The 26,281-nt window shown below is 39.6% G+C and overlaps 1 protein-coding gene and 1 non-coding gene across 2 annotated transcripts; one reads left to right on the top strand and one right to left on the bottom strand.

Annotated features, from left to right (window-relative positions):
- The first annotated feature begins 1,883 nt into the window (after window positions 1–1,883).
- RAB18 (RAB18, member RAS oncogene family) lies at window positions 1,884–16,337 on the top strand. The gene is made up of 7 exons (XM_009085865.4): window positions 1,884–2,039; window positions 4,637–4,692; window positions 9,830–9,891; window positions 11,664–11,736; window positions 13,249–13,367; window positions 13,448–13,514; window positions 15,065–16,337. The coding sequence occupies exons 1-7, from the start codon at window positions 1,972–1,974 to the stop codon at window positions 15,241–15,243; spliced, it is 624 nt and encodes a 207-aa protein (XP_009084113.1). The 5' UTR covers window positions 1,884–1,971; the 3' UTR covers window positions 15,244–16,337.
- Window positions 16,338–20,373: 4,036 nt separating this feature from the next.
- On the bottom strand, window positions 20,374–20,447 carry TRNAN-GUU (transfer RNA asparagine (anticodon GUU)). The gene has a single exon. It is a non-coding gene; the product is annotated as a tRNA-Asn (tRNA).
- Window positions 20,448–26,281: the final 5,834 nt, after the last annotated feature.

The following is a 26,281-nucleotide window of genomic DNA, read 5'->3' as shown; positions in this document are numbered from 1 at the left end:
ATGAATAAATAATATTCTTGTTTCGAAGGACTGAGAGGCCTTAATTATCCAATAGCTGGTTCCTGCAATAGGCCTGGCTTTCCAGAATTAAAATACGTATGTAGACAGCAAACAGGCTGACTGCAGCACTCAGATCCAATCTCAAAGTGAGAGACAACATAATTCCACCTGAAGGACAACCTGGAGAAATACCCATTCCCAAAGGGCATGCCTAAGAAGATCTAGAACATCACATCCATAAGTATGAGTTACAGGATTGTTCATTTAGGGAAGGTTTTCACTTTTTTTCTTGCATATGCTCATTGTTAAAGATCTGAATGCCATCCTGACCAATCCTTCATTCTGAGTGAGGTATAGCATTATGACCTGAAACAGGACTAATATCCACATTGAATAGTTTAATTTTATGGCTGCAGTGGAAAAAAAACAAATTCCAGAATACAAATACTCTCTGACTTCAAGATTCAGTAGCTTTAGAGGAATACTTTGCTCGTTGGATATGCCTTCAAAATTCAAATCCTCATCCTGATCCATGCTACGACCCAAGAATTCCTGTACACTTCAAAAACTAGAGAGTATAGACATTCTGCTTTCTTGCACGACTGCAAAGCACAATCCAGACTAAAAAAACTGTCATACCTTCAACAAAGTTTAGATTATTCATTACAAACAGGAACAGTGCTGTTGTAAACACAGCCAGACATTTGCACATTTAATTATAGAATATGTTTCCATAGTTTAATAGGATAATTACTGTTATTGTACTCATTCTGGGAGTTATTTTTCTGAGGTAAAAGAGTCAGGATACAGATCCTGAAAGTGGAAGAAGCCAAGGAACAGAGAGGTTTACCACAAAATCACAAGAGAACGGTTTCTGTGTTGACCCTGGAACTCAGGTGGAGGCAAAAGCTCAGCAGAAGAGCTGTGCCCTCTGCAGCCATCGCTCTGACAGAAACCACGATGGCCTCAGGAGTGCACCTGCCTTGTGCAAACTGCTGACAAGGCCTGATTTCTTCCTTTAAAGTGATTGGTTGTGTGACTGATTGATGTGATTATGGAGGAGTTGAACTTGTTTATATTTGATGGAGTCAGCCTCTGGCCTGCCCAGAGGCTGCCCAGCTGGGCCAAGGACTACAGCACTGGTCAAGGAATCTCACATCTGACATGTACTCTGTTAATTTTAGAAGAGTTGCACTTGTTTACACATGGCCTGAGGTAGATTTCAAGCCATAATAGCAGCTTAGCTGAATTGGTTATAAAAAGATTTTCTCATAGGAATCGGAAAAAAACCAACCAAACAACATTCTTGGCTTTCAAGGGAGAATGTAAGATGCGAGTAGAAAAGCACGTGGTGTCACGTACCAGCCGGCCTCCAGTGCTGGTTTGTCCCCAAACGAGCCCATGTTTTGGTGGCAGGCTCCAGACCAGCTGCTCCCCGCGGGGGGCGGCAGCTGGCCCTGCTCCCGCAGCGGGCTCTGGCCACCTGCCTTCGTGCAGCGCAAGCAATGGCAGAATCAGGGAGGCTGGAAAAGACCTCTGAGCTCATCGAGTCCAGCCGGTGACCGGTCACAACCTCGTCAACCACACCGCAGCGCCGCATGCCACGTCCAGTCCTTCCTTTAACACTTCAGGGGCGGTGATTCTACTACTTCCCCGGGCAGCCCATTCCAATGTCTAATAACCCGCTGCCATTTTATTTGGTCTCTTTTCTCCCCACGGCCCCGGATTCTGACACCGTCAGCAGCTGCAAACCCCGCCGAGCCCCCACAGCATCCTCCCTCCCCACACCCCCGCCCTGCTCCCCTCAGGTCACGGCCCGGCCGCGTATCTCCCCCCACGCATGCGCGCACCGCCCGGCCCAGCCCGCCCGCTGTAAACAAACCGCGGGCGGCCCCGCGCAGGCGCAGCTCCGCCGCCGCAGCTGCGCACGGAGCGTCGGGCGGTCGGGGCCGGTCCGGGGGCGCTGCCGGGATGGACGAGGACGTGCTGACCACCCTGAAGATCCTCATCATCGGCGAGAGCGGCGTCGGCAAGTCCAGGTGAGGGGGCGCCCGCCAGCCTTCCACAGCCTCTCCTGGCCGGCCGGCTCTGGCCTAGGCCTCTTGTCGGACAATACCGTCTGGGCGCGGCCTCCGCCCCGCAGGGCCGGGCCCGCTGGGGGAGCTCCCTTCCCGGCCAGCTCTCCGGCGGGCGAGAGGTTCCCCCCCACCCTCTCCTCGTCCTCCTCTTTCTCCTTTTCCTTCTCGTCCTCCGCGCTCCCGCAGCCGCCGGCCCCGAGCTGGTGTCTGCCAGGCTCAGCTGCCAGCCGATGGAGCGGGCCTTCTGTCGGGCTGCCCAGGGTCACCGGGCCGCCCTGTGCCCTGGGCAGCGTTGCGTCGTGGGGAGATAGGTGCCCTTGTGCAGTTCCACAGCGCTTTGGGGTTAACGTCTAGTCCATAATTCGTATATGCAGAGTCACAAGTGATCCAGCATTGGGTGTGTGAGGGGGAGCACGGGGACTCAGCATAGTTGTTCTAACACAGGTTTTTTTGCTAATTTTAGGCTTTATCAAGTACAATAAAGTTGATTTCTTCCTCCCTGCTGTATTCATGGCTTTGGCGAAGCTGTAGATAGCAACGCTGAAGAGTTGGGATTTTATTTTTGTGGGGGTTTTTTTTAACCTTTTTTTTTATAGTAACATAGTTCTTGCTAAAGGGTATGGGATATAAATGCGGGAGGGCGTCTGGGAATATACCACACCGGTAATTTTATATTTTTGTGGCAATAATATATGTCCCCTGTCGTGATCCCAAATTACATACAAGTTGCTAATTAGAGGAAAAAAAGACACCTATATTTGTTAAAAGTCTGTTAGTTACTCGTTTGAGTTAGCCACTGAATTGATAATTAGTACAATAGTCCCCTGGTGACAGACATGACCTGAGCAAATTTCTTTTAGTTGATGTCACCTCACATATGAGTGGCAATATGGAAGAATTTCTCCTGGGGCAGATAAAACACACAGTGGTTTTATATACCTATTTATATATATGTTTCTTTACTTCAGAAGGCTTGCTAAAAGAGGCATTATGTGGAGAAAATAAAAATACTTTAAACGATAACAGTGGAGTTGTTCAGGTACAGGAACTTCATACTGAATTATTCCTAAATTTATGTCTCTTACTCATTTGGTTGACTAAGCAGGTATTAGCAAGGTGGAGTAAGTGTTTGGAGTCTGGACTTCTGAACAAATGCTGTCTTAAACATGGTCCCTATGAGGGTGCTATGCTTTGTAGAAGATGATAGCTACATATGAAATAAAGGTAGAAGTTGTCTCGACTAGGCATGCAAGACTGGTGAGATGATGGTTTTATTCTAGTAGCAGTATAAGGGTTCCTTAATTTCTCTCTTCTGAATGAAACTAGTATTGGTTGTAACTAAAAATAGCTGCTCTTAAATAGCCTCCTTATAGAACTATCTGAAGGTACTGGTAAAAACCTGTGTGCTGTGATTTTAAGAAAAATTATTATTATTTTAATTATTCTTTAATAAGTAAAGCTACCTTTTGGTTTTGAGGTTCTGGAGTAAGGAGAGAAAAAAAGTTGGTCTGTGATTGACTTGGAGTTGTCACTCATTCTAATTGAAATAAAGGAATTTCAGTGGTCACTGTTTTTGTCTGTGCAGGACTGTGTCCAAATGCTAAAAAGCACTTGACTTCTAAATTCACATGCAAAAAGAGGAGAAAAGAACAGGGTGGAGGAGAAGACCAAAAAGTAAATAAGGCTTAGTTTTGTTTCTCCATCATGGAAATGAGTAGAAGCGTGGTCATAGCAAATAGCTGCCTGCTACATGTACTTGCCACAGTGGCATAAGACTGTTGATTTTAGGGACTGCATGTTCAGAATCTTTCTCTTTCACAGAAATACCTACATTTGACACCAGTGGCATTATGGGCACTTTTTAAGGGACTCTGCGTTGCTATGGTGTGATGTGCTGTTTAATCTTAGTTGTAACTTTTTCTATTGGTAGCAAACACATTTATCAGGATGGGGGAAATGTTGTGTGCACGAGTTGTTAATAAAAAGAAATGCAAAATCATAAAATGTTGGGGAGCTATTTCTACTCTTCAGCTTCTTTGTCTTTATTTTTCATGGGTGTTGTCCTTGCTGTTCCCCTGTGTGCCTTATTTCTGGGATGAAAAGCTGACTTGGAATGTATTTCTCAAGCTTCAGAAATACTGTGTGAAGCAATATTGAAACAAAACAAAAAATACTACTTTTTGTACTGAATTCTGGGAGGAGAAAAATAGAATAAGGTTGAAGTAAAATGCTTTGCAAAGCAGATCACATGACTGTTCAGGCAACTGATTTGACAACTTGCATGCTACTTTGTTTTGAAAGAGACATTCTTGGTAGTACATGCAGAGGTAAGGGGTCAGGTAGCAGAGCGTCTGCTCTATTCTTTCCATGATCTTTTATTTTTTCTATATAGTCTCTCCTACAAAAAAAAAAAAAAAATTAAAAAAAAAAAAATCAGATGTGAGTTTATTTAGCTATGTGATCTGCTGTTCCTTTCAGACTTGTAATTTATAGGCTTTTAGCAAGATATGGATATGCTGCAATAATAGCATCTCCTTTTTCTCTTTTTTCCTTATCAGCCTTCTGCTGCGGTTCACAGATGATACATTTGACCCAGAACTTGCAGCAACAATTGGTAAGTATGTGCTGATACTGCCTTAGAAAATTTGAAAACATTTTCTGTGTAAAATTGTGGTTTGTTCAGACTTGTCTAACATACAGTTCTGTAAGTACTACTGCTAGCCTACTGATTTATCTCTGCAAAGTAACTGGCAGGTTTTTGACTAGTAATATTGGTGTCCAGGCCTTGTGGCTATGTAATATGATTCTTGGTAGCTATCTTCAGACTCTGTAGCAGGTAGTGTTAACTCTTCCAACTTCTAACAAAACTAGAGTGCCCTGGGCTCTGCTGGCATCTGCTTTTCCTCTGTAGAGAGAAAATTACAATGTGGCTTTTTTTTCCTTCTGTTTAGCAATCAGTTCCTTGGCAGCTAGACTCCTGAGAAAAGTGGAAGAGAGCCAAGAATCTAGAGCTGCTGGGGAAATAGGCAGTGACGTGTCATTGCTGTGCTGGTATTATACCTACCAGCATGGGTCAGTTGTGCTGCAGGAGAGTGACCCAGAATGCAGGATACGCTAAGCGGATTGGTTCTCAAAGGATGCAGAATGGAAGTTTTAGGAGTGTGATGCAACTCTGTGCCAAAGTAATAACTGAAATTATGTAAAATAGAGATACTTTTTCACAGCATCATTTTAGTTGCATTTTTTACTTTCTCTGTAGGAAGATTTCTGTCTGAGAGCTTATATAGAATTTTTTCTTTTGAGTTCAGCTGTTGGTAAGCAAAACCAGCTCTAATTTATTAAGAATTAAATACATTGAACTTTTTTTTTCATTAATATTAATAAAATTCAGGAGTACTATTTCTTATAAAGCACTGAGAAGCCAAGGGGAGGAATGTGGCCTATTTTTGTTCATTCCATTGCTTATAAAAAATGAAGTTGTGCAAGTAGCCACACCTCAGTTCATGAGGGAGGATAGCGTGGAAGGAATCAGGAATGAAATAGATCAGGTGGTGAAAATGGCAATCTTGGATTCTAATGTAATAGTTTTGGCACTGTATATACTTCAGGTCCTGTTACTTTCTTGATATGCCAACCATGCGAGCCAGCAGTTAGTGCAGGATAGCTACTTTGGCTTTCATGATGTTTTGGATAAAAGAGTAGCTCAGTCTCTGAGTGGGGATCTTTATTGTTTGGAGGTTTTTTGTTTGTTTTTAATGGTGGGGTTTCTTTTTCTTTCCATTCTGCTGTTTGTATCTGTCAAAAACTGGCATCATTTTTGAAACTAAGGAAATATTTCCTGAAGTAATTCTTCTTCAGGAAGAAGAACAACATGCAAACCAGCATGTGTGGTAGCTAATCACTGATTGTTAAATAGCAACAGTTCAAGGTGTGTTCCTGGCAGGTCCTACCTACTCTGTTGCATTCCTGGTGTGGAAAAGGAGGAAGAGTGCTCAATGTAAGCATTACTTCAGATAGAGTTTGAGTTCTGAAACAAATATACTAATCTGGAATGAATGTGATCATTTTGCAGGAAAAGTCAGTTTCTAGAGACTGAGCAAATGCTGGTGTAGATCACCCTGTTAGGCCCAAGCAGTTGATGTTTGAGGTAGTGCTGTGCAGGAGAGCTACTGTGACCCCAGCTGTGCAAGTCCTACAGCATGGTGTGTGGGGGTCCTAGGGGTTAGCAGATTCCTTTTTTTGTCAGCTTAACTGGAAGATGACAGAGTCTGGGTTCTTATTTGTTTTCTTGTTTTTCTTTTTAAACTACTATCCAGTGCCATTGCCACTTTTCTGGTGAATGTATTTCTAAGAAGCAAGAAGTTGGCTTTAAATTCAGGGCATGATTTGTTGTTCATATAGATAAAGCAGTTGGAGTGAGTTCATTCCTAGAGTTCATTCTTCTGCATGAGGACAGACCCTAGATGCCAATTTCAGGTACTTACAAGTTGGTGAAATGTCAAAACACTTTGTGAGTCTTGGCTTGGAGTTCTTTTTGTGCTAATTAAACTTACTATTTTGTTTTGAGAGTTGGGGGACAGAAGAGGTTTTAAAGCCTTTCCTGTTGAAACTGAAGAGTATGGGGCTTTTTCAAAATGAATGGACTATAAATAATGTCTTCTTTCAATGTCATCTGCATACTGACTACTGAACTGGCTAATGTGGCTATATATTTTTTTAATTTGGATTAGAAAGTGAGGAGAACTTTGCTTGGTTTGGTTTTCTTTAAGATACAGCAAGAACTGCACACAAACCCACAATACTGGGGAAAGCCCTGACATTAGTACAACTGGTCCCTTGTGATGACCTCTTGAGACATCTTAACCTTCATAGATTGCTCAGACCTCTTGGGTGCAATTTAAAAGAAACCTGAAATGATTTTTTCATGTGGGTTATTTTTCAGAACTTAGTAAAAATCCTGTGATATTCTTCAAAGAATAAGCTGCTTTTGGCAAATACTTCAGCTTTAGTAGCTTCAATTGGATTAAACATGTTGCATTTACCCTGGCAGATTACCTGTCCTTGTATTCTCTTGAGGCTGGCTTGTTTGTTGGGCTTCATCACATGGGTCTTACCAGACTACTTGTACCCCAGTACTTTCTGTTGTCCTTACTGCTCATGCTTGTCCTCACTTGCTTGCTCTTCGTATGAGAGATTCTAGATAAGTGTTCAGTACAATCCGTATTTTGCAAATGAAGTGATGTATTGCACAGATCTGATGTCTCTTAACTTTATAGCTTTCTTTGCATTTGGAGTCCTCAAACTCTTAAGCTGTCCAACTTGTCACTTCCCTACAACACAAATACTACACTGTAGCTAATTGTGCACTTCCTATTAATACAGCATAGCATTACTGGCCTGAATGTGAGAGCAGTATCAGAGCTGCTTCTTACAGATTGTAAGTCTGTAGTATGTTAGTGTGTAGTGCTGAGGCAGGAGGTGTTAACACACAGGAGTACACTCTAGTAGTGCCGTCTTGTTTCTGGCTGCCATCCAAGGCATGGTAGAAAGCTCTGTCAGCTTTCTGCTGTCAGGGGTAGACACATCACTCTTGCAAGGTCAGAACTGATACCTGTCACACAAACATGTCTGTATTTCACTGTTGGTTTTAGGAAATATAAGCACCCTATTTGCTCAATTCGACAAGATTTTCTTGAACACTAAGTTTTTTCTACTTGTCTTTCCTTATAGCAGATAGGCAACCAAAAACCTAAGTATTTAAAAGTTTTCTTTTTGTTAATTGGCTTTTATATGTATTCAACTCCTTTTAATCACTTTAAAGGATGGATTTTGGTGTGTTATTAAAACATTTTCATACTTTTGCTTTTCAACAGTCAGTTTAATGCTTGGGGTTTAGTTACTATTTTAGTTTCTTATTTTACTTGCATTGGTCTTGCAAAATTTAAAGTGAATTTTAAATCACCAGGAGGGCAAACATAAAGGTGTATATTTCCATTAAATGAAAACTGCTGAACTATGCAGGCACAAGATACTGAATCTGTTTACTGAATGGAAGAAGGATACTGTAGCTTCAGAATACATAAAATATGTTTGTCTTAAGGAAGAAACTTTCTTTCTTGAAATTATGATGATATATTTTGTCATGTTAAGTATCCAATAGACTTGTAATATCTGCAGTTACAGGTTTTGGTGCCAGACTAATGGATAAAAGAATGCACTGTGAACTGTTGGACATGCTGACCTAACTGCAGATGGGGATTTTTGGAGTTCAGGGGAAGAAACATGCAATTACAGTGGAAGAAAGAGATTCTCTTAGTCTGAAAGTTACTGCTGAGTGCTGAAAAGAGGACAGAACAGAATGTTCTCTAGGATTAAATTGAGTCAAATTGCTAGCATAGCAGTCTTCTGTGAACTAGGTAGCGTTCTAAGAACTGGTGTTTAAAATTAAGTTTATAACAACTGTTCTTTTCTGTGAACATAACTGTAGAATAAAATACCATTCTTGTGCATGGTATTGAGTATTGTATTACTGCTAAGCTAGGGACTAAGAGTCCTAGTACCTGAAAAACTTAAGTTCTGTTCAGTTACTACAAAAGTTGATGTACTTTGGGAAAACTTTGCTTGAAAGAGAGTATGGGCTTCTTCCAATGCAGAATGTTGTCTGAAAAACGCCTGACACTTCAGGGAACACTTCAGTGAGCTGAAGCTGTGAAACAGTGGATTATAAATTGTATTTACCTTTTTTGAAACAAAGCTCTTTTAAAGTTCAGTGCAACTGAAGTTTTCACCTACTTATAATATGCAGTTTCTTAATCATCCTATATATCCTCTGTGACCTCAAGTTGAATGTATTTTGGCAGCTGTTTGTATTTGTTTGTAATCTGCATGAATTTGGGAATATAAGTGCAGTGCACTCATCCCAAGGCTCTACTCCTTTTGTATCAGAATGGTTTAATTCTTTTTCTGGTAGGGAGTCTGATGATTGACATTGTAATTCCAAGTACAAAAAGGTTGCTGTTGCACTTGAAAGTTGTTCTTGTAGAAATATCAACTTTCCATACTGCTCCTTCATTTTAGAGCTGCTGCATGGTGAGAAGTGAAAGTCACTCCAAAATACTTGAAATGTATTTCTAGGTAGTTACTTGCTATTAGTAACCTAAGGATTAAATTAAAGCATAATGCATCATAACTCTGATAAGCCTCTCAAATAGATGTGTGTCAGTATATCCTTTAAATTTACAGTCACTAACATGTTCTCTTGGCCTGAGTTTTGTGCATCTTGTTCTTGGGCAGTTGATAGGCTGCTAGTTCCTGGGGCTGGAGGGCACATGAAGGGGGGAGAATTGTTGTGTGTTGGAGTAGATGACTGACCAGCAGAACCATTATTTTGTTGTCTGTTTGGAGAGTGTTTGTGAGTAATGAATAGAAAGTTAATCCATTTGAATTATAGACTTGAAAATTTGTCCTTGAATACATGCTTTAATACAAGAGATGCAGTATTTGACTTACTTCCATAAAATATTTTGAGTCAATGGCTTAAAAGGCCCTTAGGCTTTTGCAAAAGCATGTCAGCAAGAAAACCTTAGATTTTGAGCAAGGTTCAAAAATAGCTAATGGAACTTATTCTTCCTGCTCGTGTCAAAACTTGGGGTTTTTTTTGAGTTTGACTTATTTTTTCCATTTCTCTTTATTGTCTTTTTCAAAGATAACTGTAATATGTTTGAAGAACTCAAATATTTTTCTTCCTCTAGGTGTGGACTTCAAGGTGAAAACTATTTCAGTTGATGGAAACAAAGCTAAACTGGCAATATGGGTAAGTCTCTCCTAAGTTCTTCATGTGTTGCTTTGTTTTAGGAATAGCTAAGGTTTCTATAATGTATAGTTTGTATAGAATCCTTTTCTGTTAGTATGAAGGTGATTTGGAGAAGTGGGAGGTTAATACTGCAGCAGTGAACTGTGGGACAACTGGCTGAGGGGGTAGTTCTGCTGCCTGTGAGCTTCTGCAGTACTAGTTGAAGATCTGGTTGGGAAAGAAGTAGAGAAAAGGAGGAACTAAATGGTATTAAATCAGTAGAAGGGTGTACTTCTTTATTAAATTTTTCCTCTAACGCTGAGGTTGTGTATTAATAGGTTAAGAATTACAGTTGTGTGCTCATCTGTTATTTCTTTAGACCCATTTTTTGTCTAAACTTCATAGCCATCATACAGAGGCTTTTACAGGCTCAACATCAGAATTATTTGTAGCAGATGCATTTCAAAGAGAGAGGCAGTGTATGTAATCAAAGCTTTAGTGTGTTCAACTTCTGCTGTAGTTAAAAGTTGAGCTTCCATTACAGCAAGTAAAGAAACAGTACTTCCAAGCTTTTAAAAAATATTCTCCATTGTGTAAACCAGCCTCCACACTTCTGTGACTTGAAGCACATTTTTGAATAGTCAGACCCAGTTGTGTCTTCTCGTACCAAGCAAGATTAAAACTGTTTCTCATATAAGTAAGATATCAGACCTTTGTTTCCTTGGGAAGTAGTAGTAGAACATGAAATGTGTATTGCAGTGTTTCTGTAGCTTGGAGGGTGCTTCATACCTCACTAAGAAACAGGACTTATGTCTTAGTTACAATAGTAGTCATCAGTGAAATAAACGGGTTTGACAAAATGCAATAGCTTGACAGAAAATAAAGAATGCATACAGGAGAAAAACCAGAGTGATAGCAAAACAAGGAATGATAAGTTAGGGTTTTTTTCTTTCATTTTGATAAGCAGAAAGAAATAATCCTGAGGTAAACTGGAAAATAAAAGCTTGTGAAAGTGCATCATGACACAAAACCAGTTTTAGATGTGTCACGTTGACTGTGAGTGGCTTGTAGAATGTTGAAGATTAGTTTGCTTATCCAGGTTCTTTGTCAGGGATTCCACAGTGTTTCATGTGTCACTTCTAACCTGGGTAAATTAATAAAGTTGTTTAAATATTCTGTGCATAAAGCCTTCAATGAGTGTGCACTATAACTTAATCTCTGGCAAGAAAACAATGTTCTAATTTTGTTGGGTTTTGGGGCTTTTTTCAGAGCTATTGACCCTTTAAATTTTAGGATGTAAGCCCAACTTTGCTTAAAACCAGAGAAACCTCTGACTTATTCCTGCTTCTGCTGTGTTATAGCATGTTAGTCCATTTATCCAGATACTCAATTAAATTTATTTGGACCAAGTGATTGAAGTGAAGGAACTGGTTTTGTTGTCATGGGCTGTGATGCTTGTTAGAAAATGTTAGTACTGCAGCTATGCTGCTTTCTTGCTGGTTGCTGCAATACTAGCTGCAGATTAAGTGCCTTTGCAGAAATGGCCATCTTACTGTTATATAATCCAGTTACATATACATCTAGTAGTTCAAAGGTGCTTCCTGGGACAGACTACATAAAATCTCAAAGTTAATGTGTAGTAAAACAGCAGGGGATGGAATAAACTCAGCTAATCTGCTATTTGAATATAGTTTAAATCTTACTCTGTATGTTCATCAGAAGTAGAATTCCGGAAAGCTAAACTGCATTCTGCTCAAATTCTGAATAATGGAACTTTTTGAATGGCTTATTAGGATACTGCAGGTCAGGAGCGGTTCAGAACACTAACCCCCAGTTACTACAGAGGTGCACAAGGTGTTATCCTAGGTAAGTATATCTTTGCATGCTAGTTCAAATGTTTGTGGTTTTCTCATGCCATGGAGTTACACAAACTCATATAGCCTTTATATAGTTTCGAAGTGATATTTAAAATCTCTGTATCTGTGTTGAACAACTCGTATAAAAGCATCTTGGTGATTCAACTTCTTTCTCATGTAGTCAATCTGACCAGCTTGAGAACCTCTGATTTTTGCAGGAGAATAAAAGCTACTGCTATCTGAAAGGATAGCTTGGAACTGTTGTCCTTGTGTCATGAATTTGTCTTTTATTTATTGCTTTTTATTTTTGCCTGTGCTTACTAAGTGCAGAGAAAAAATTCTCAGTGTAGTTTCTCTGTATGTAGTCTCTCAGTATGATACAGCTTTTTCTTCTCCCCATTGTTTTTTTCCTAATGAAATTAATAATATAAACCATGTGGAATCTGGCTGAGGTTTTTTGCTATTTGTTTCCCAACTGATGGAATGTTACACAGTCAGAATCACTTAGAAAAGACCAGCTGGACACGTAGAAAGCACCAATCTGTGTTTGAGAAACCCAGGCAAAACCCATATTTCAGCTTCATGGTGAAGTCTCATTTGTGGGTTTTTTTTTTTTTTTTTTTTATGTATGGAAGCATGTTTGCTAGGCACTGAGCTCTGACGTTCTGCTTCTCCACTGCTAGGAGTGAGGAGCTGACTAAAGCAAGGGCAGGGATATCCATTTAATATTCTTGAAGTTGTTTCTGACTTAAGAGAATCTTGCTAAGCTATTGTGTCTAGTTAAATTGTTTAATGTGGAATAACATCTGTCATGTGACCTCCTGGTAGGTTTCCCAAGTTGTGAGTTGCATTATCTTCCTGTTACAGGAGGGTGCTGTCAAAACATGTTGTATCAAGTCACTTAATTGCACTGAACCTGCCACTTAGTTACTGTTGAAAGCTGTAAACAAGCACTGTTGGGGAGATAGAAGGTTCTGTTGAGATTTGCTCTCCCCTTTTGTTCAATATCTCCCGACTATTTCTTTGTTACCTGTCTTCCAAAACATAAGGTTGTTCATGCAAGCCAAGTTACAGATTTGATTGAAAGAAGCTGTTTATGCCTATCTGCACATCCCTATATGGGATGTGAAACCAAAGGAGAAAACCACTTTCATAGCTTCAGTACTGAAGGTTGTGCCATCATGTTTGCATAGCTGTTGTGTAGTGATTTTAGATATCACATGAGGGATCAACTAGTGTAGAATTCCTTGGAGAATGATAGTCTTTAGTCTGTAAGCTAGGATATATCAGGGAATATTAGTCTGAGAACTGTAGGTGACTGAAGCTTGGAGTTGTTCTGCATCAGTGATTTGAGCTGTGAGATGTCCTGCTTTCTTTCCAGTTGTTCCTACAGAAGGTAAATTTGAATCCTTAGAACTCCTTCAGTTTTCTGATTCAAACAGCCATCATTTTTGCTACTTTTGTAATGTAAGCTGTAATTCTTGGAAAAATATTGTGAAATAATATCACTAATATCTTTCAGTTTATGATGTCACAAGAAGAGATACTTTTGTCAAGCTGGATAACTGGTTAAATGAATTGGAAACTTACTGCACAAGGAATGACATAGTGCAAATGTTAGTTGGAAACAAGATTGATAAGGTAAACCAAATTCAACTGCAGCAAGTAATCTGCTGGTGTATTTTGTTAATAAGGAATATTAATGCTTTGTTTTATTATAGGAAAACCGTGAAGTTGACAGAAACGAAGGCCTCAAATTTGCAAGAAAACATTCCATGTTGTTCATAGGTATGTTATAGACACTTGCAGAGATCTTTCTTGGTTTTTGTTACATAAGGAAAAGGACCACTTCTGTAGGATTGAGAGTCTTTATGTGTACAGTCCAATTAATGATATTTCTCACATGCGCTGGGCACAAAGATAATGGGTATTCCTGTTTTTTAATAGTGCCTGTCTAGAATCCTGTTCTAGCTGTGGTTGATGATCTAGAAATTCATAAGGATGAAGGGCAGAGTACAGGTTCTCCATAGTGTGATGAAACCTCTTTTGTGTTTGAGGTTTTGTCTTTCCTCAGCTGGGAATTTCTTTCCCCAGCTGACTTGCTAAATTAATAACAGAAGCAAAATGAAAGAGGGAAAACTGGTGCTAGTGGCCAGCCTTCAGTATAGCAAAATGGCTGGTACCTGAGAGAGATCGGTATTAGAACTGGGATGTAAAAACAGGTAGGTATATAATTAACTTATGAATGCTGGGTGGGATTGAATAATGACATAATTATGACTGGAGCAAATATATTGGTTTCATCTTGCTGCAGAATGAAATGGGTCTTGTAGGCAAAGCCATGTAATGCTAAATTAAAAAATGGGTGTTGAAGTGACTCTTTATGCATATGTTTATTATGTGTTTCACCTAAGGATCAGAAGGGATTATTTTACAGGATTTTTCCAGTAGCAAAGCAGTTCATTGATTTGTACTCATTCATTCTTGTACTTAGACTTACATTCTTCTTCTCTGACTGAAGATTAAAATTTTTTTAGTGTCCTGCTATGTGTCTTTTTAGCCACAGTGTCAGATATGGAAATAAAAGTTCAGCATTGAGGCACAAGTTACTAAGTGCATGGCAGATGAAAACAAAAATGAAAATTAGACTATAAGTGTGCATATATGTGTGTGTGTGTGTATATATATATATATATATATATATATATGCTACAAATGCTAAGTATCTGCATGGCTGTGTTGATGAACAGGGCAAGTCCTTGTGGGGCTTGAACAATTTCTGATGGTGTCTGTTGTTCTCATAACATAACCTGTGGGTAGATTTCTTAGTCTTGGTTAAAGTAAGGATCCCAAGTGAAATTACCTAGAATTCTGCAAATTGCAAAGGAATGAGATTTGTTATTGCTTTTATCAGATGAGTTTTATCATGGAGACTGCCCCAGAATCCTGCAGTACGGATCCTAGATTCATATGGTCTGTGGTACTGCAATTATGATTAATGTACAGAACTGAAATACAGAACAGCTAACAGGTTTTTCAGACAAGAATCCAAATTTTTCCTACTGGAGTGCTTTCCACAGGAAAATAAAGCTAAGCTGTAGCTGTCTCTGTATGTTCTGGTGAAGTTTGATTTGAAAGCTCTTCTATTAAAAATATTTTGAGGTGTTACCTGTGTGGTGACAAATCCCCATAGCTGCCAATTTTGGCACTGCTATGTTTTTAGGAATAGGTTGTAGATGTTTTAAGTCTGTTGTAGGTTGAAACTTATTTGAAAAAGAAATATTAAACAAGTTACCATAAGTTATGCTAACACTTGACTTTTTGTGTCCCTTTTCCAGAGGCTAGTGCAAAAACATGTGATGGTGTGCAGTGTGCCTTTGAAGAACTTGTTGAAAAAATCATTCAGACTCCTGGACTGTGGGAAAGTGAAAGCCAAAACAGAGGTGTAAAGTTATCAAACAAGGAAGAAGGATATGGAGGAGGAGGAGCTTGTGGTGGATATTGTTCTATGTTATAAACTTTGGGAAGCTTATTCTTTGCATATTTAAACAGATAGTTACATCTTTCTGTACATAAAGTCATTAAATGCTATTTTTAGGGACCTTGCAGTTTGCACATATTTGTTTTGTATCATGGCCGTGAACACTTGTAGAAAAAAAATGTTCTGCAGCTTTCCCAGTCTGAAAATGTTATGGTAAGCATGCCCAATTTGCAATCTTCAGGTTTTTATAAGTAGCATTAATAATGTGCAAGAACAAATGCACTAAAAATTTTACAACTGTATACATTAATTGTGTAACTATTCTAAACAAATCCATCTAACAAATACTGCATTGTCTGCTCTTTGTCTTATTTTTAAATTCTGTTGAAATTATACAACTATATAGTGAGCACAGATCTTGGAAACAGTATGAGCTATAAATGTTACATTTCATCTCTTCTAGTAAATGCTTTTTTTTTTTTTTAAGGTATTAAAAGCAGCAGGATTATACAGTTCTTAGACAAATCTGCTAAAATTTTGTCTTTCAGCAGTGCGGTCTAAAACACAAATTGGCACAGGCCCTAGTTGGCATCAGCACTTTCTTGAAGAGATGCTTTGAAAGCTTCCTTTGCAAAGCTGGGAGACGCCATGTTTTCCTTTTAATCATCACTTCAGTTGATGGCTTAACTGGAGTTTTAATCCTGTGATATTTATATACTAAATTTGTGGTACTCTTGCACTCTAGGTTTTTATGATGGTCTACTCTTAGACTTGCTGCAGAAAGTCTTCATTATTGGCAAGGGGTCTGAGTGATGTCATTGTTCTTTCATTGTGAATCATTTTGCCACACTTCAGTATGGATTCCTAATTTTCTGAAATGTTTGTAATATAAGTTTATCTCAACTGTAGCTCACTGTGACTGTGAGATCTCTTATCACGTCTGCTTTGTGCAGCTACTTATTCAGAAATAAAACCTCTGTCACAGACACTAAATGGGAAGCTATAGGGCTTCTTGATCTCTGTATGAAAAAATACTATTGCAATGAGTATTCACTTGAATTTACTGTATCAAAGCCAATGGTTTGTTTCAGAAGACTTGTATAGACTTAAATAAATTTTTTTCCACAGTATTCAACTTTTTTTAACTTCTTACTATTGCAGAGTTCTATATTTTCTAGCATAGGTGGTTAAACAAGGTCATTTCGTACGTACAAATTGTTTCTAAAGGACAAGACAAAGATGCTGTGCAGGATTTTTACATAATCACTATAGTGCAGTCAGTAAATGAACTATTAGGAAGTTTCTTCTAAATATAGTGAATGACAGCATCTTTTATTACTGCAAGGTTGTGCCTATATGTCAGCATATGATCTGCATTTTGCAACAGGTCTTGGCTGCTTCTGTTAAAATATGTTTTCTTCTTCACATGGAAACTTTGTTTTCTATTCTGTTTTATACTTGGTAGAAAACTACCAAAATTTGAAGGCTTAACCATGCTAGTTGTATTTTCTAAATATTGTGTCTAATATTGTTAATGTAGTAGGATAATTTAAATATGTAAATGTAATTAATATTAAACATGCATAAACATTATATTAAAATCTTAGATTTGCATTACTGTTGCATGCAGAGTATGTGGGCTGAGCAAATCTTATTTGTTAGCATTGAGGTCATGGGATTTTGGCTTTTGTAGCCTCACAGTAGAGGAAAGTTGTAGGTGAATTAAAACTGAACAACTTAATTTTGTCAGCAGTAGTTGGCAAGTATCATAATGCTGGCAGATGCTTGTAATTTATTTCCATATTTGTTTCCCCCCTAGTTTGGGTGCATCCCTATGCTTAGAAGAGACTTAACTTTTGGTTTCTCACAGTAGGTCCTTTTATCACAGGACCTGGATTCATCTTTTATTCTGCCTTTGCCAGATCTGACAGCTTTTGTTAAAGAGAGGGAATGGCAGGGCGCTCTGAATAGTGGATATTGTCCTGTGAAAGAATTAAGTCATTTATTCCTTACTGAACTGCAAAATATTTCTGGGAGAGAAGTATTCTGAAACAGCATAATTAGTGAGACTGAAAGCAGTTAGAGGGGTGATTTTCTTTAAGTATATGTTTTCTAATTGACTTGCAACTAGCTTTTCTGTCTTCATCTTTTAAGCATGTTTAGTTATGTCTCTGAGGAATGTTTTTCCTAGAGTGTCACTTCTTTTCATATTTTCTCTGTCAAGAAGCCCTACACTGGAAGGCTGGGTTCTTGCACTTCCAGTATTTGTTAAAGAAAATTTAGCAACAGTTACTGTGCTACATATTTTAATTCTTTCTCTTGCCTTTTTTTTAATGTGGGTGTGGGTTGTGGAGCTGCCATCTTTCAAATAAATCTGTTCCCATGCTTCCCAAGTTTTTCTCCCTTTGTAGGTCAGGTTATCTCTAAGTGCACATACACTTGTATTACAACAACAACAGTGGATCTGAAAGTACTGTGAGCTGTACCATCAGCTCTGCTCCAAACTGATGTGGGTCTATTTGTGGAAAAGTGGGTCTATTGCATCCAGAGGAGTATGTGCAAGAGGTCCTTCAGCCTACCTCAGTAGGCAGCAGAGGATAATGGAGAGAGCTGTTTGCTCTTCATCAAGTAACGAGAATGAGTCCATGTCCATGGCAGGGAGTCTTATACACTAAAGCACTAAACCACAATGAGGTAACTAAAATCATTTGTGATTGTGAAAGGCAGTTAAAATTAAAGTTACTTCCAGGTCATTTACTCTAGTCAATAAAGTGCTGATTAGCAGTTTAGTACTCAGGCCTGGCAGGTGCTTTTTGTAGGCTTTACTCCAGCCTGGAAGAATATGGCACAGCACTTGCATCTTCTTAAATTTACACTTGAGAATACTGCTAAGTGTTATGGTTTTGTCTTGTATTTCTTCTGCTGCTGTTTTAAAAAGAGAGATGGGGCAGGCTTCTGATGGAGATTTCAAGATGCTGGGATTTTTATTGCTAGTGGGGCTTTTGTCCCACTAGCAATACAGCATCACTTTTCCTGTTCTCCTGCTGCAATAATGAGATCAACAGCTGGCTCAAAGTAAGTCTTAGCTAAATGAAAATGAGAGTTCAGTCTGTCCCCAGACAATAACAGTGACTGCCTCATCAGCCGTGGCAGAACTTCAGGACACAGTGGTCTTCTGTTGTGTATCATTGTTTGCCAGTAACCTGATTTATAGTGAGCTACAATAACCCCTCTAATTTTGCCCTGTAGTTTGGTGCAACAATTCTATGTTTTGAGGCTTGATAAATTTTTTCAAGTACTTATAATACTTGAGCAGCCTGTGTTGTGATTAATACAAGTTACTGCTCTTTAGCTGTTGGAGGACTGTTGTAAGTGGTCATGGTGCTGCCACCATCCTCTCCAAAGCCCCTGTGGTAGGTTTGTGTCTCGCTGTCCTTCTGCATGCCTTACTGATGCCTTAGTAATGCCTTATTGATGAAAGCATCATTAAGCAACATTAGCATGAGCAGGACTTTTTCATGTTGCCAGACAAATCACTACATACATTTCAGACCTAGTTAAGCCTTGAAGGGCAAAATATAAAGTGTTTTTCCTGGCCACTGCCCAGCAGTGGGAGAAAAAAAGAGAGAAGCTCTCCATTAAAACTTCCAAGTTTTTTTTTGGTGGGTTTTGGTTTTTTTTTTTTTTATTTTTTATTTTTTTTTATTTCTATACCCTTTGTTTTCGAGTACCTGTGGCACCTTAATTAAAAATTTATGAGGTGTTAAATGGGCAAAGTGAAGATGTGTTTTCAAACTACTGTATGCATATGTTCTGTGATTGATTTAATGCAATGGAAGTTCTGTCCTTATCCTTTTGCCTGAGTAACATCTGGTCCTTTCTGTTAGAGTTAAAATGGTCACAGTGAGTAAATATTTCTTTTTCTCATGCTCCCAGTTTCTGTAACATCTATGCACACTTTATGTACGGTGATAGCAAAATTCCCAGTCAACTTCTGGGCTCTAGTTCTTTATTTTAGAAGCTTAAAACAACAGAAAAGTGTTAATATAGAAGTGTCAAATCATGATTGGAAGGAAACCCTTCTAGTGTTTTCTGTGTATCATCAGCTCTGGGTTTACTAGCATCTGGTAATGTCTGCATGGATCCTTTTGACAGGAGTGCTTGGCTCCCAGTTCTTAATGCTTGTCAGGCTGGACTTTCTGAGGAATGTGGCTATCCAGATGTTGTTGACAGCACAGAACTTGTTCTTTAACAGTAATGAGAAGGTCCAGATGTAGCTACTTAGGATTAGGAGCAATGCTGTGAACTGGGGTTCAGGGAAGAGCAGTAGCAGCCCCCCCAACTGTGAAGACAGTTTTAGTAATGTGTAATATGTTTTGTACACAAACCGGAAACTATTACAATTCATGGTATAGTAAGCGTATTTAATATAGCTGGCACTATTAATGCAATTTAATAAAATAAATAAATGTATAAACTTTTTATATCAGGGATTATCTGTCATCTCTTTAGATGACAGCATTAGATATAATTACTGCAAATTAGAAATTCAGCTTTAGACATAATTACTTTAGTTCAGAGTAGCTATGAGGAAGATGGATAGATGGATGGATGCATGCTAAGCCTGTGGGCAGGTGTCATCCAGAAGAACAGGAGTAAGAATGCTTATGGAACCAAGATGGATGGAACCTGAGGGACTGATATAAAGTTGTCTGGAGAGGTTTAGGTTGGACATTAGAAAAAGAATCTTCACCCAGAGTGTGGCTGGACACTGGAACAGGCCCCCAGGGCAGTGGTCACAGCACCAATCCTGACGGTGTTCAAAAAGTGTTTGGACAATACTCTCAGGTACATGGTGTGACTCTTGGGGCTGGGCCTGTACAGGGCAGGAATTGGACTTTGATTAACATTTTGGGTGCCTTCCAACTCAGAATATTTGAGGTGTTGAGCTTTCCCTGGAAAGGGACCTGGGGGTTCTGGCAGACACGAGTAAACCCAAGCCAGCAAAGTGCCATTGTGACAGGTACAGTTGTGTGAAACTGCTGTCAAGTGGGGTGGCCACAGCATATACTGATGCTTGTGGTCATTTCTTCCCTGGGCAGGACTTGGCACCTCCCCTTACTGGGCTTCACGAGGTTCTTTTTGGCCCTTAAAAGAGATCTCCCCCGTCCCTGGGTGGGCTTGAACCACCAACCTTTCAGTTAACAGCCGAACGCGCTCTCCAATTGCGCCACAGAGACCAATGTGCTGCAGTTTCAGAGGAGCTGAATTCCTGACTGTGTTCACTGAGTGCTGCTGGTGGTGCCTGTGTGAGCTGAGCAACAGTAGAGCAGTACTGCAGGCACACTGCTGCAGCAAACCTGACATGCTGCTGTGTCAGAACATGGGGACAAGAAATGCTGTTACCTCCCTGGGGGGAATCAAAGATGAGATTTTTTTGAAGTAGCTGTTCCTCACTGCTTACCCCTCTCAGGAGAGGAGGTCTTGGGGTTGTGTCATGCCAGGCAATTTGCTAGTGGTTCCAAGTTAACAGCACTGTGCTTTTCGTGCTTCTGGAAATTTAGCTTTAACGTCTGAAAACCTATGTGGCTCATTAATTGTATGTTAATGCAATTTTAGCAAAACATGGGTATGCTTCACAACATGGATTGTGAGACATCAAACACTGCAGAAATCTCAGTGCAGCTGGCAGCTGGGGATTAGAGGTGAGAGAGCTGTTGGGCAGGTCTTAATGAACAGGGATGACTTCATGATGAAACCTGCATTTTTAAGCTTCATACCTCAAAGAAATAAGATGTTATCAATGCTAGTGGGCATATGTATTTTTTACTGTCAGTTGTCAGCTAATAAAAGGTAGAGCCTCCTGCTCTGTGTGCCCTTGTGTATTGCTGGAAAAAAAAGGGTATGAACTATTGAGGTACATGACAGGAGCTGAGGTCTGTTCAGCTAGTGGATCTGTACCTGGTTTGTCTAGTTTTCTGCCAGAACAAAACTATTTTAGTACCCCAGCCTTTTGTTGTTGTCCATGTCATGAAAGAAATACAGCAAAAAGTTGTCTTGAAAATGGTTGAATTGCTTTTGAAAATTAGGAAATTTAATCTCTGCAGGGCTGTGCTTTGGAGTGCTGCTGAAAGCATTGCTGGTGAAGTTCTCCTGTCACTGAGCTGCAGAAGCATAGGAAGATGTGTAAACTGTAGAAGGGATTGGAGCAACTTTCTCTCTGAGAGATAGGAGCTGTTTGGAGGAGAAAAACATACTCAATAGCAGCAGTAGATAGCCTTTCTTAGCAGGGAGTATGACAACAAGCTGCTCTTTTTCCTTTTTCCCTCCTTCTGGTGTTTAAAGCTGTACTGTAAGGCAGTCTACACCATGTGCCTCGAAGCTGTGGGGCAGGTCTGCCCTACAGTGTGCACTGGGGTCTTACTGCTCCAGCTGCTCCAGCTGCTCCCCTCAGGAGCTAAAGTGGTGGTACTTGGCTCCTGCCTGCCCTGCACACTGGGTTACTTGCCAAGATCCCTTATATAAGGCAAGGTTGAAAATCCAGGTTTCATCCTGAGCTGGATTTGGAAGGAAGCTGGGCTGAATGGTCCTGGGATGGCCTGTGTTAAATGTTGAAGAGTGAATCTGCTCCTTTTTGCCTTTCCCACCCCACAACTGCTTGCAAGTCAGATGTACATAAATGTCCCTTTTCTGGACTATGCCATTACTCAAGTCCATGTGTGCATTGTATGAAAAATGATACCTAATCATGTATAAAATAACTTTCAGATGTGAGAGAGTTTGTGTGTGTTCTCATGCTCTGTAACTTCTGCCTCCCTTGCAGCCTCTACTGTAGGCTTTGCAAGGTTAGATGAGTTTGCCACCAAGCAGAACTCTTTTGCCAGAGCTTTTCTCTTTTAAATGACCTCCTGAAAAGCTCTCCCTTTGCCTTTGCACAGCGGATTTCTATCAAGTCCTGTTAAATCTCCCAATCTGTTTTCGTCTTACGGTGCAATTTACTTTTATCCCAAAACACAGCTCTCCAAATTTGCCAAAGAAAACACTGGGCTCTATAGGAAGACTGTTTTAAATGAAGGTGTTTGGAGGAATCTGTTACAAAAGTAAAAAAAGTATAAGAAAAAAAGGCAGTGTGTTTTTTATAGAATATGTTTAAAAAAATCTTTTATGCTCTGATTAGAGAGTAAGTGGACCCTTGAAACCACAGTCTCTTTCCTTATTGAAATTTTATGTCTCTCAGTTAATAAGTGGTCATGAAAGTGCTGGAATTTTTATTTAAAGGCCAATGTGAACATTAGAAGATCTTTTCAGACATAACTGAAATGCTGCTAAATGAGATTTGCCAAACTGATACAAGAGAGAGAAGATATTTGTCTTGGGCACCTGCAGCTGGCCCTCTCCAAAGCCTGAGCTCTCCATAATCATTAGTCCTCTGCAGTGCACAGAGAGGGGCTGGCAAAGGCAGTGCAAGATGGTCTTGATTCCTGTAGAAGCATTTAGGTGGCAAACTCCCTTTGAGTATTTGGGCACAAATTATTTGTGTAAAATCTTACACGGACACAGAAACCTGCACTAACCTGAACTAACACACCTGGGTTCCCACTTAATGCCAACCACTTACTACCCCTAGTTCAGTAGTTGTAGCTTTCCTGTAATAATTCACAGGTGCTCTATATAAACTTCATCTAGGTGCATATGAAGAAATGAGGATTATGGCTATTATGTTGTAGGAGCCCTGGCTGCATGCTACCCAAATTTCACTAGTACAGCTTAATAATGTAGGATTGTTGCATTGTAGCTGTTAATTCTCAGTAAGATTTTTTTAACATCTTTTGTGGTTACTAGTAGGTTAAAAACTCTTTCATGAGGAGGAAGAGGAAAAAGAAGAGCTCAGGTCAGATAAAATGAATAAAGTGTTTGACCAGTGACTGTAATTTTACAGCTTGGTGCAAGATCCAGAAGAGCTGGGGAAGCTCAGGTTTGCTGGTAGAGTGTCAGTGTTAGCTGGTTGGGGGTGGGGCAAGGAGGACGCTTGGCTCCTCTCATACTGGCCATACTCCTTCCAAAAATATTTATGATTTTTGGAATCTAATGATTTAGATGTTCAAGCTGAATATTGTGTCCTAGGTCATGATGAGAGCTGAACTTGCATGAGCCATGTTCATACAAATGCAGTATTTTGGCCTTGCTGAACACTCTCACAAAAAGTCTTCATCTGAAAACTTGGTTTCCTATAAAGGATAATATGGAAACTTGTGGAAAGAATTTCCTTTTAGAACAAAAGCAAAATCTCTCAACAATCTCTCTGGTGTTCAACAAATGCATCTCTTTGTGACTTACAGATGGAGAAATTGAACCTTTGTGCTGGCTTCAGGTTTAAACTGGCTTATTTTTATTTATTGTAGCATTTTATAAGTCACACCTTTAGTTAAACTGGTTCAAGCTGGCTGTGTAGAGAAGTCCACAGATGGAACATACTAAATGACTGCCTGAAAACTGGGCAAAATTGATGACTCTATCCTGTAGTGGCTGAATGGCTCCAGCTGGCTTTTGTTTTATCTTACAAGAAACCTCTGTCTGAGGCAGTGTCAGGATTAACAGCCTGGCTGGTTTGTTCCCTTCCTTGGAAAACTACTCCGTTTGACTTCCTAGATGCTGTGAAAGTCACTGTAAAATCAGAGGTGAAAAAGTTACTTCCCCAAAGAATACCTCATCACAATAAGCATATTTTTGCAAGGCAAGGAAATTCTTTAAAAAAAAAAAAAAGCTATTACAGAGTAGACCAAGGAAGGTGGAGAAGCACAGGGAAGAAGGAAGAGCAGAATGGGTTTTGCATCAAGTGCTTTTCAAGTTCTCTTCCATAAGATGGCAGCAGTTTATTTTGTCAACTGGACTGGGAGACTGATCTGCTGGAAGCTCTACAGAATAGGCTTTCAGTCAGGCTTTAATTCTGTTTTCTTGGTACACATCTCTTATAATTGTCCCAGTATAGATCAGTTGTGAACCTTATTTTATGTGCAAAACTGTTTTCTGTTGTTTGGTACAAAGGTAATTTTATTTTATTTTTTTCTGAATTCAAGCACAGATGCTTTTGCATTTGTAAGAGTTCAGTGTGCGAGATGTGGGGATATTGACAGGGTTGTTTGGCCTACATTGATATTTTATAAGTGTTTCTCTTTGTGTGAGTATTTTGTTAATAATTGCCCAAAACAACTTGAATTCTGTGAACAGAAGAGGTAGAAAAACTGTCAGGATTTTTCTCTCCTCAAATAATTGGAGTTCAGTTTCATGACACAACTGTTTTCAGTGGAATCAAGACACTCGTTTTCTTTCAAAGAGGGAGACTGTGGAAAGAGGGGATTTCCCCTCCCCCCCAACAGAAAATAGTGGAAGGAAAAACATATGGGAAGAACTATTTTCTAAAGTCTTATGACATAAAGGATTTTCTATCTCAGCTATTTCACTTTCCCTTCTAGAGGTTTTCCACATTTTCAGTGACACCTACAGTGGTGTGTGCAATACATTTGTGCAGTTTGACTGTCTCCCATTCTTTCATTCACTTTTTCTCTACAGAGGAGCGTCAGACACTTATCCTGTTAGTACCAAGTACTTAACAGTCATAAACTGCTGTGATCTTCTCACTAAAAGATTTTATTTAAGTACAATTTATGAATAATCTTCTCAGTGTTTGTATTTATTCTGAGTAGCTGGATAACATGGGAGGAGTGAAAAGCAGCCTGTTTTTGCTTCCCTGGTGCTTACACTTACTGGCTAATGTTAGTCATCTGTTTTGGTTTCCTCTGGCCCATTAGTATCCAATCCATCAAGTGCGCAGGAGCCACAGTAGCAAAGTGGTAAACTTGAAGACTCAAGGAACAAGACTGTGGTATTTGCCTTCTGTTAAATATTAAATTAAATGGATTAATTTTAATTTAAGAATCTGTGATTCTGATTTCTGGTGTGGATGTACTGTTGCAGTAGAGCCCAAATGGGATCCACGCTGAGTCAGTTCTAACAATGCTCCCTGTCCTCAAGTTTGTGCTTTGGCTTGGTGAGGGCCCCAGGGCTGGATCTTGTCTGGAACTGAGTGGGCCAAGCACAGCAAGTGTGAGAGGTTTCCAAAGAGGTGCTGGGAAAGGGTTGTGCCCAAAGTACTAATGACAGGAGTCTGATAGTTTTAGTCCCAGGAGAATTTGGGTGTTTAGAGGCCAAGAGCATCCCTCTCCTAACTGTTGGACCTGCTTTTCTACTGGAAATCTCAGCTGAGATGAATTGCTTTAGTCCTTTCTTCCTTTCTCTGAACTGTGCCCCAGGTTGAACTAGGAAAAGAAGGACTTCGAACTCAAAAATTTTGGCCAGTGAAGTTTAAAGTCTTCAAAGAAGTTATGCTTGGCAAGAAAGGCAGTATTTTTAGGGGTCATTTCATTGTTACTGGTGTACAGTACGTGTGCTGCCTGATTTATACCAAGGAGACTCCTGGAATGTGTGTTCTGGTGACTTCTTTACTTCTTTCTTTCCAATTAACTTTAAAGAAATAAAAGGAGAGATGAAAGCAAGTATTTGAGTAATATTTGATATGTATTTATTCTAGACAAGTTCACATTCTTTTCAAGAGTCCACTTTCTTCCACTTTTGGAATGGGGTCTTTTACACCTCAGATTATTTGCCTTGTGATAACATCCAGAGACTCTGGTCAGGATGACTCCAGAGGGCTTGGGGAAACAAAATGGGTGAAATGAAAAGTAATGAGAGCAGTCTGGAGTTGGCTTGTGGCACTGAGCACAGGAACAGATCAGCACAGAGCTGGAACCTGGATGGGGAAGACCAAGTTCAAAGTAAAATGCCTGGTTTCTTCAGTTTAGGTGGAGTGAATGAGGCTCAGTGGGCTGGCCCAGCACGTAGTTCAGTGTTAGCTTAAGGATGGGGCTTTTGTGGCCATGTACAGTGCCTTTGCTTTTCTTTCCTGCAAAGTCTTTTTACAGAACAAGTTAATGGCAATAATTTTGGTTAGTAACTAATTCCTTGGAACAAATATCTTGAAGTCAATTGAGTATCAGATGTTGTCACATATTACTTG

This window comes from Serinus canaria, chromosome 2, assembly GCF_022539315.1.
Source record: "Serinus canaria isolate serCan28SL12 chromosome 2, serCan2020, whole genome shotgun sequence".
NCBI lineage: Eukaryota > Metazoa > Chordata > Aves > Passeriformes > Fringillidae > Serinus > Serinus canaria.
This window is presented reverse-complemented; position numbering and strand designations above follow the sequence as displayed.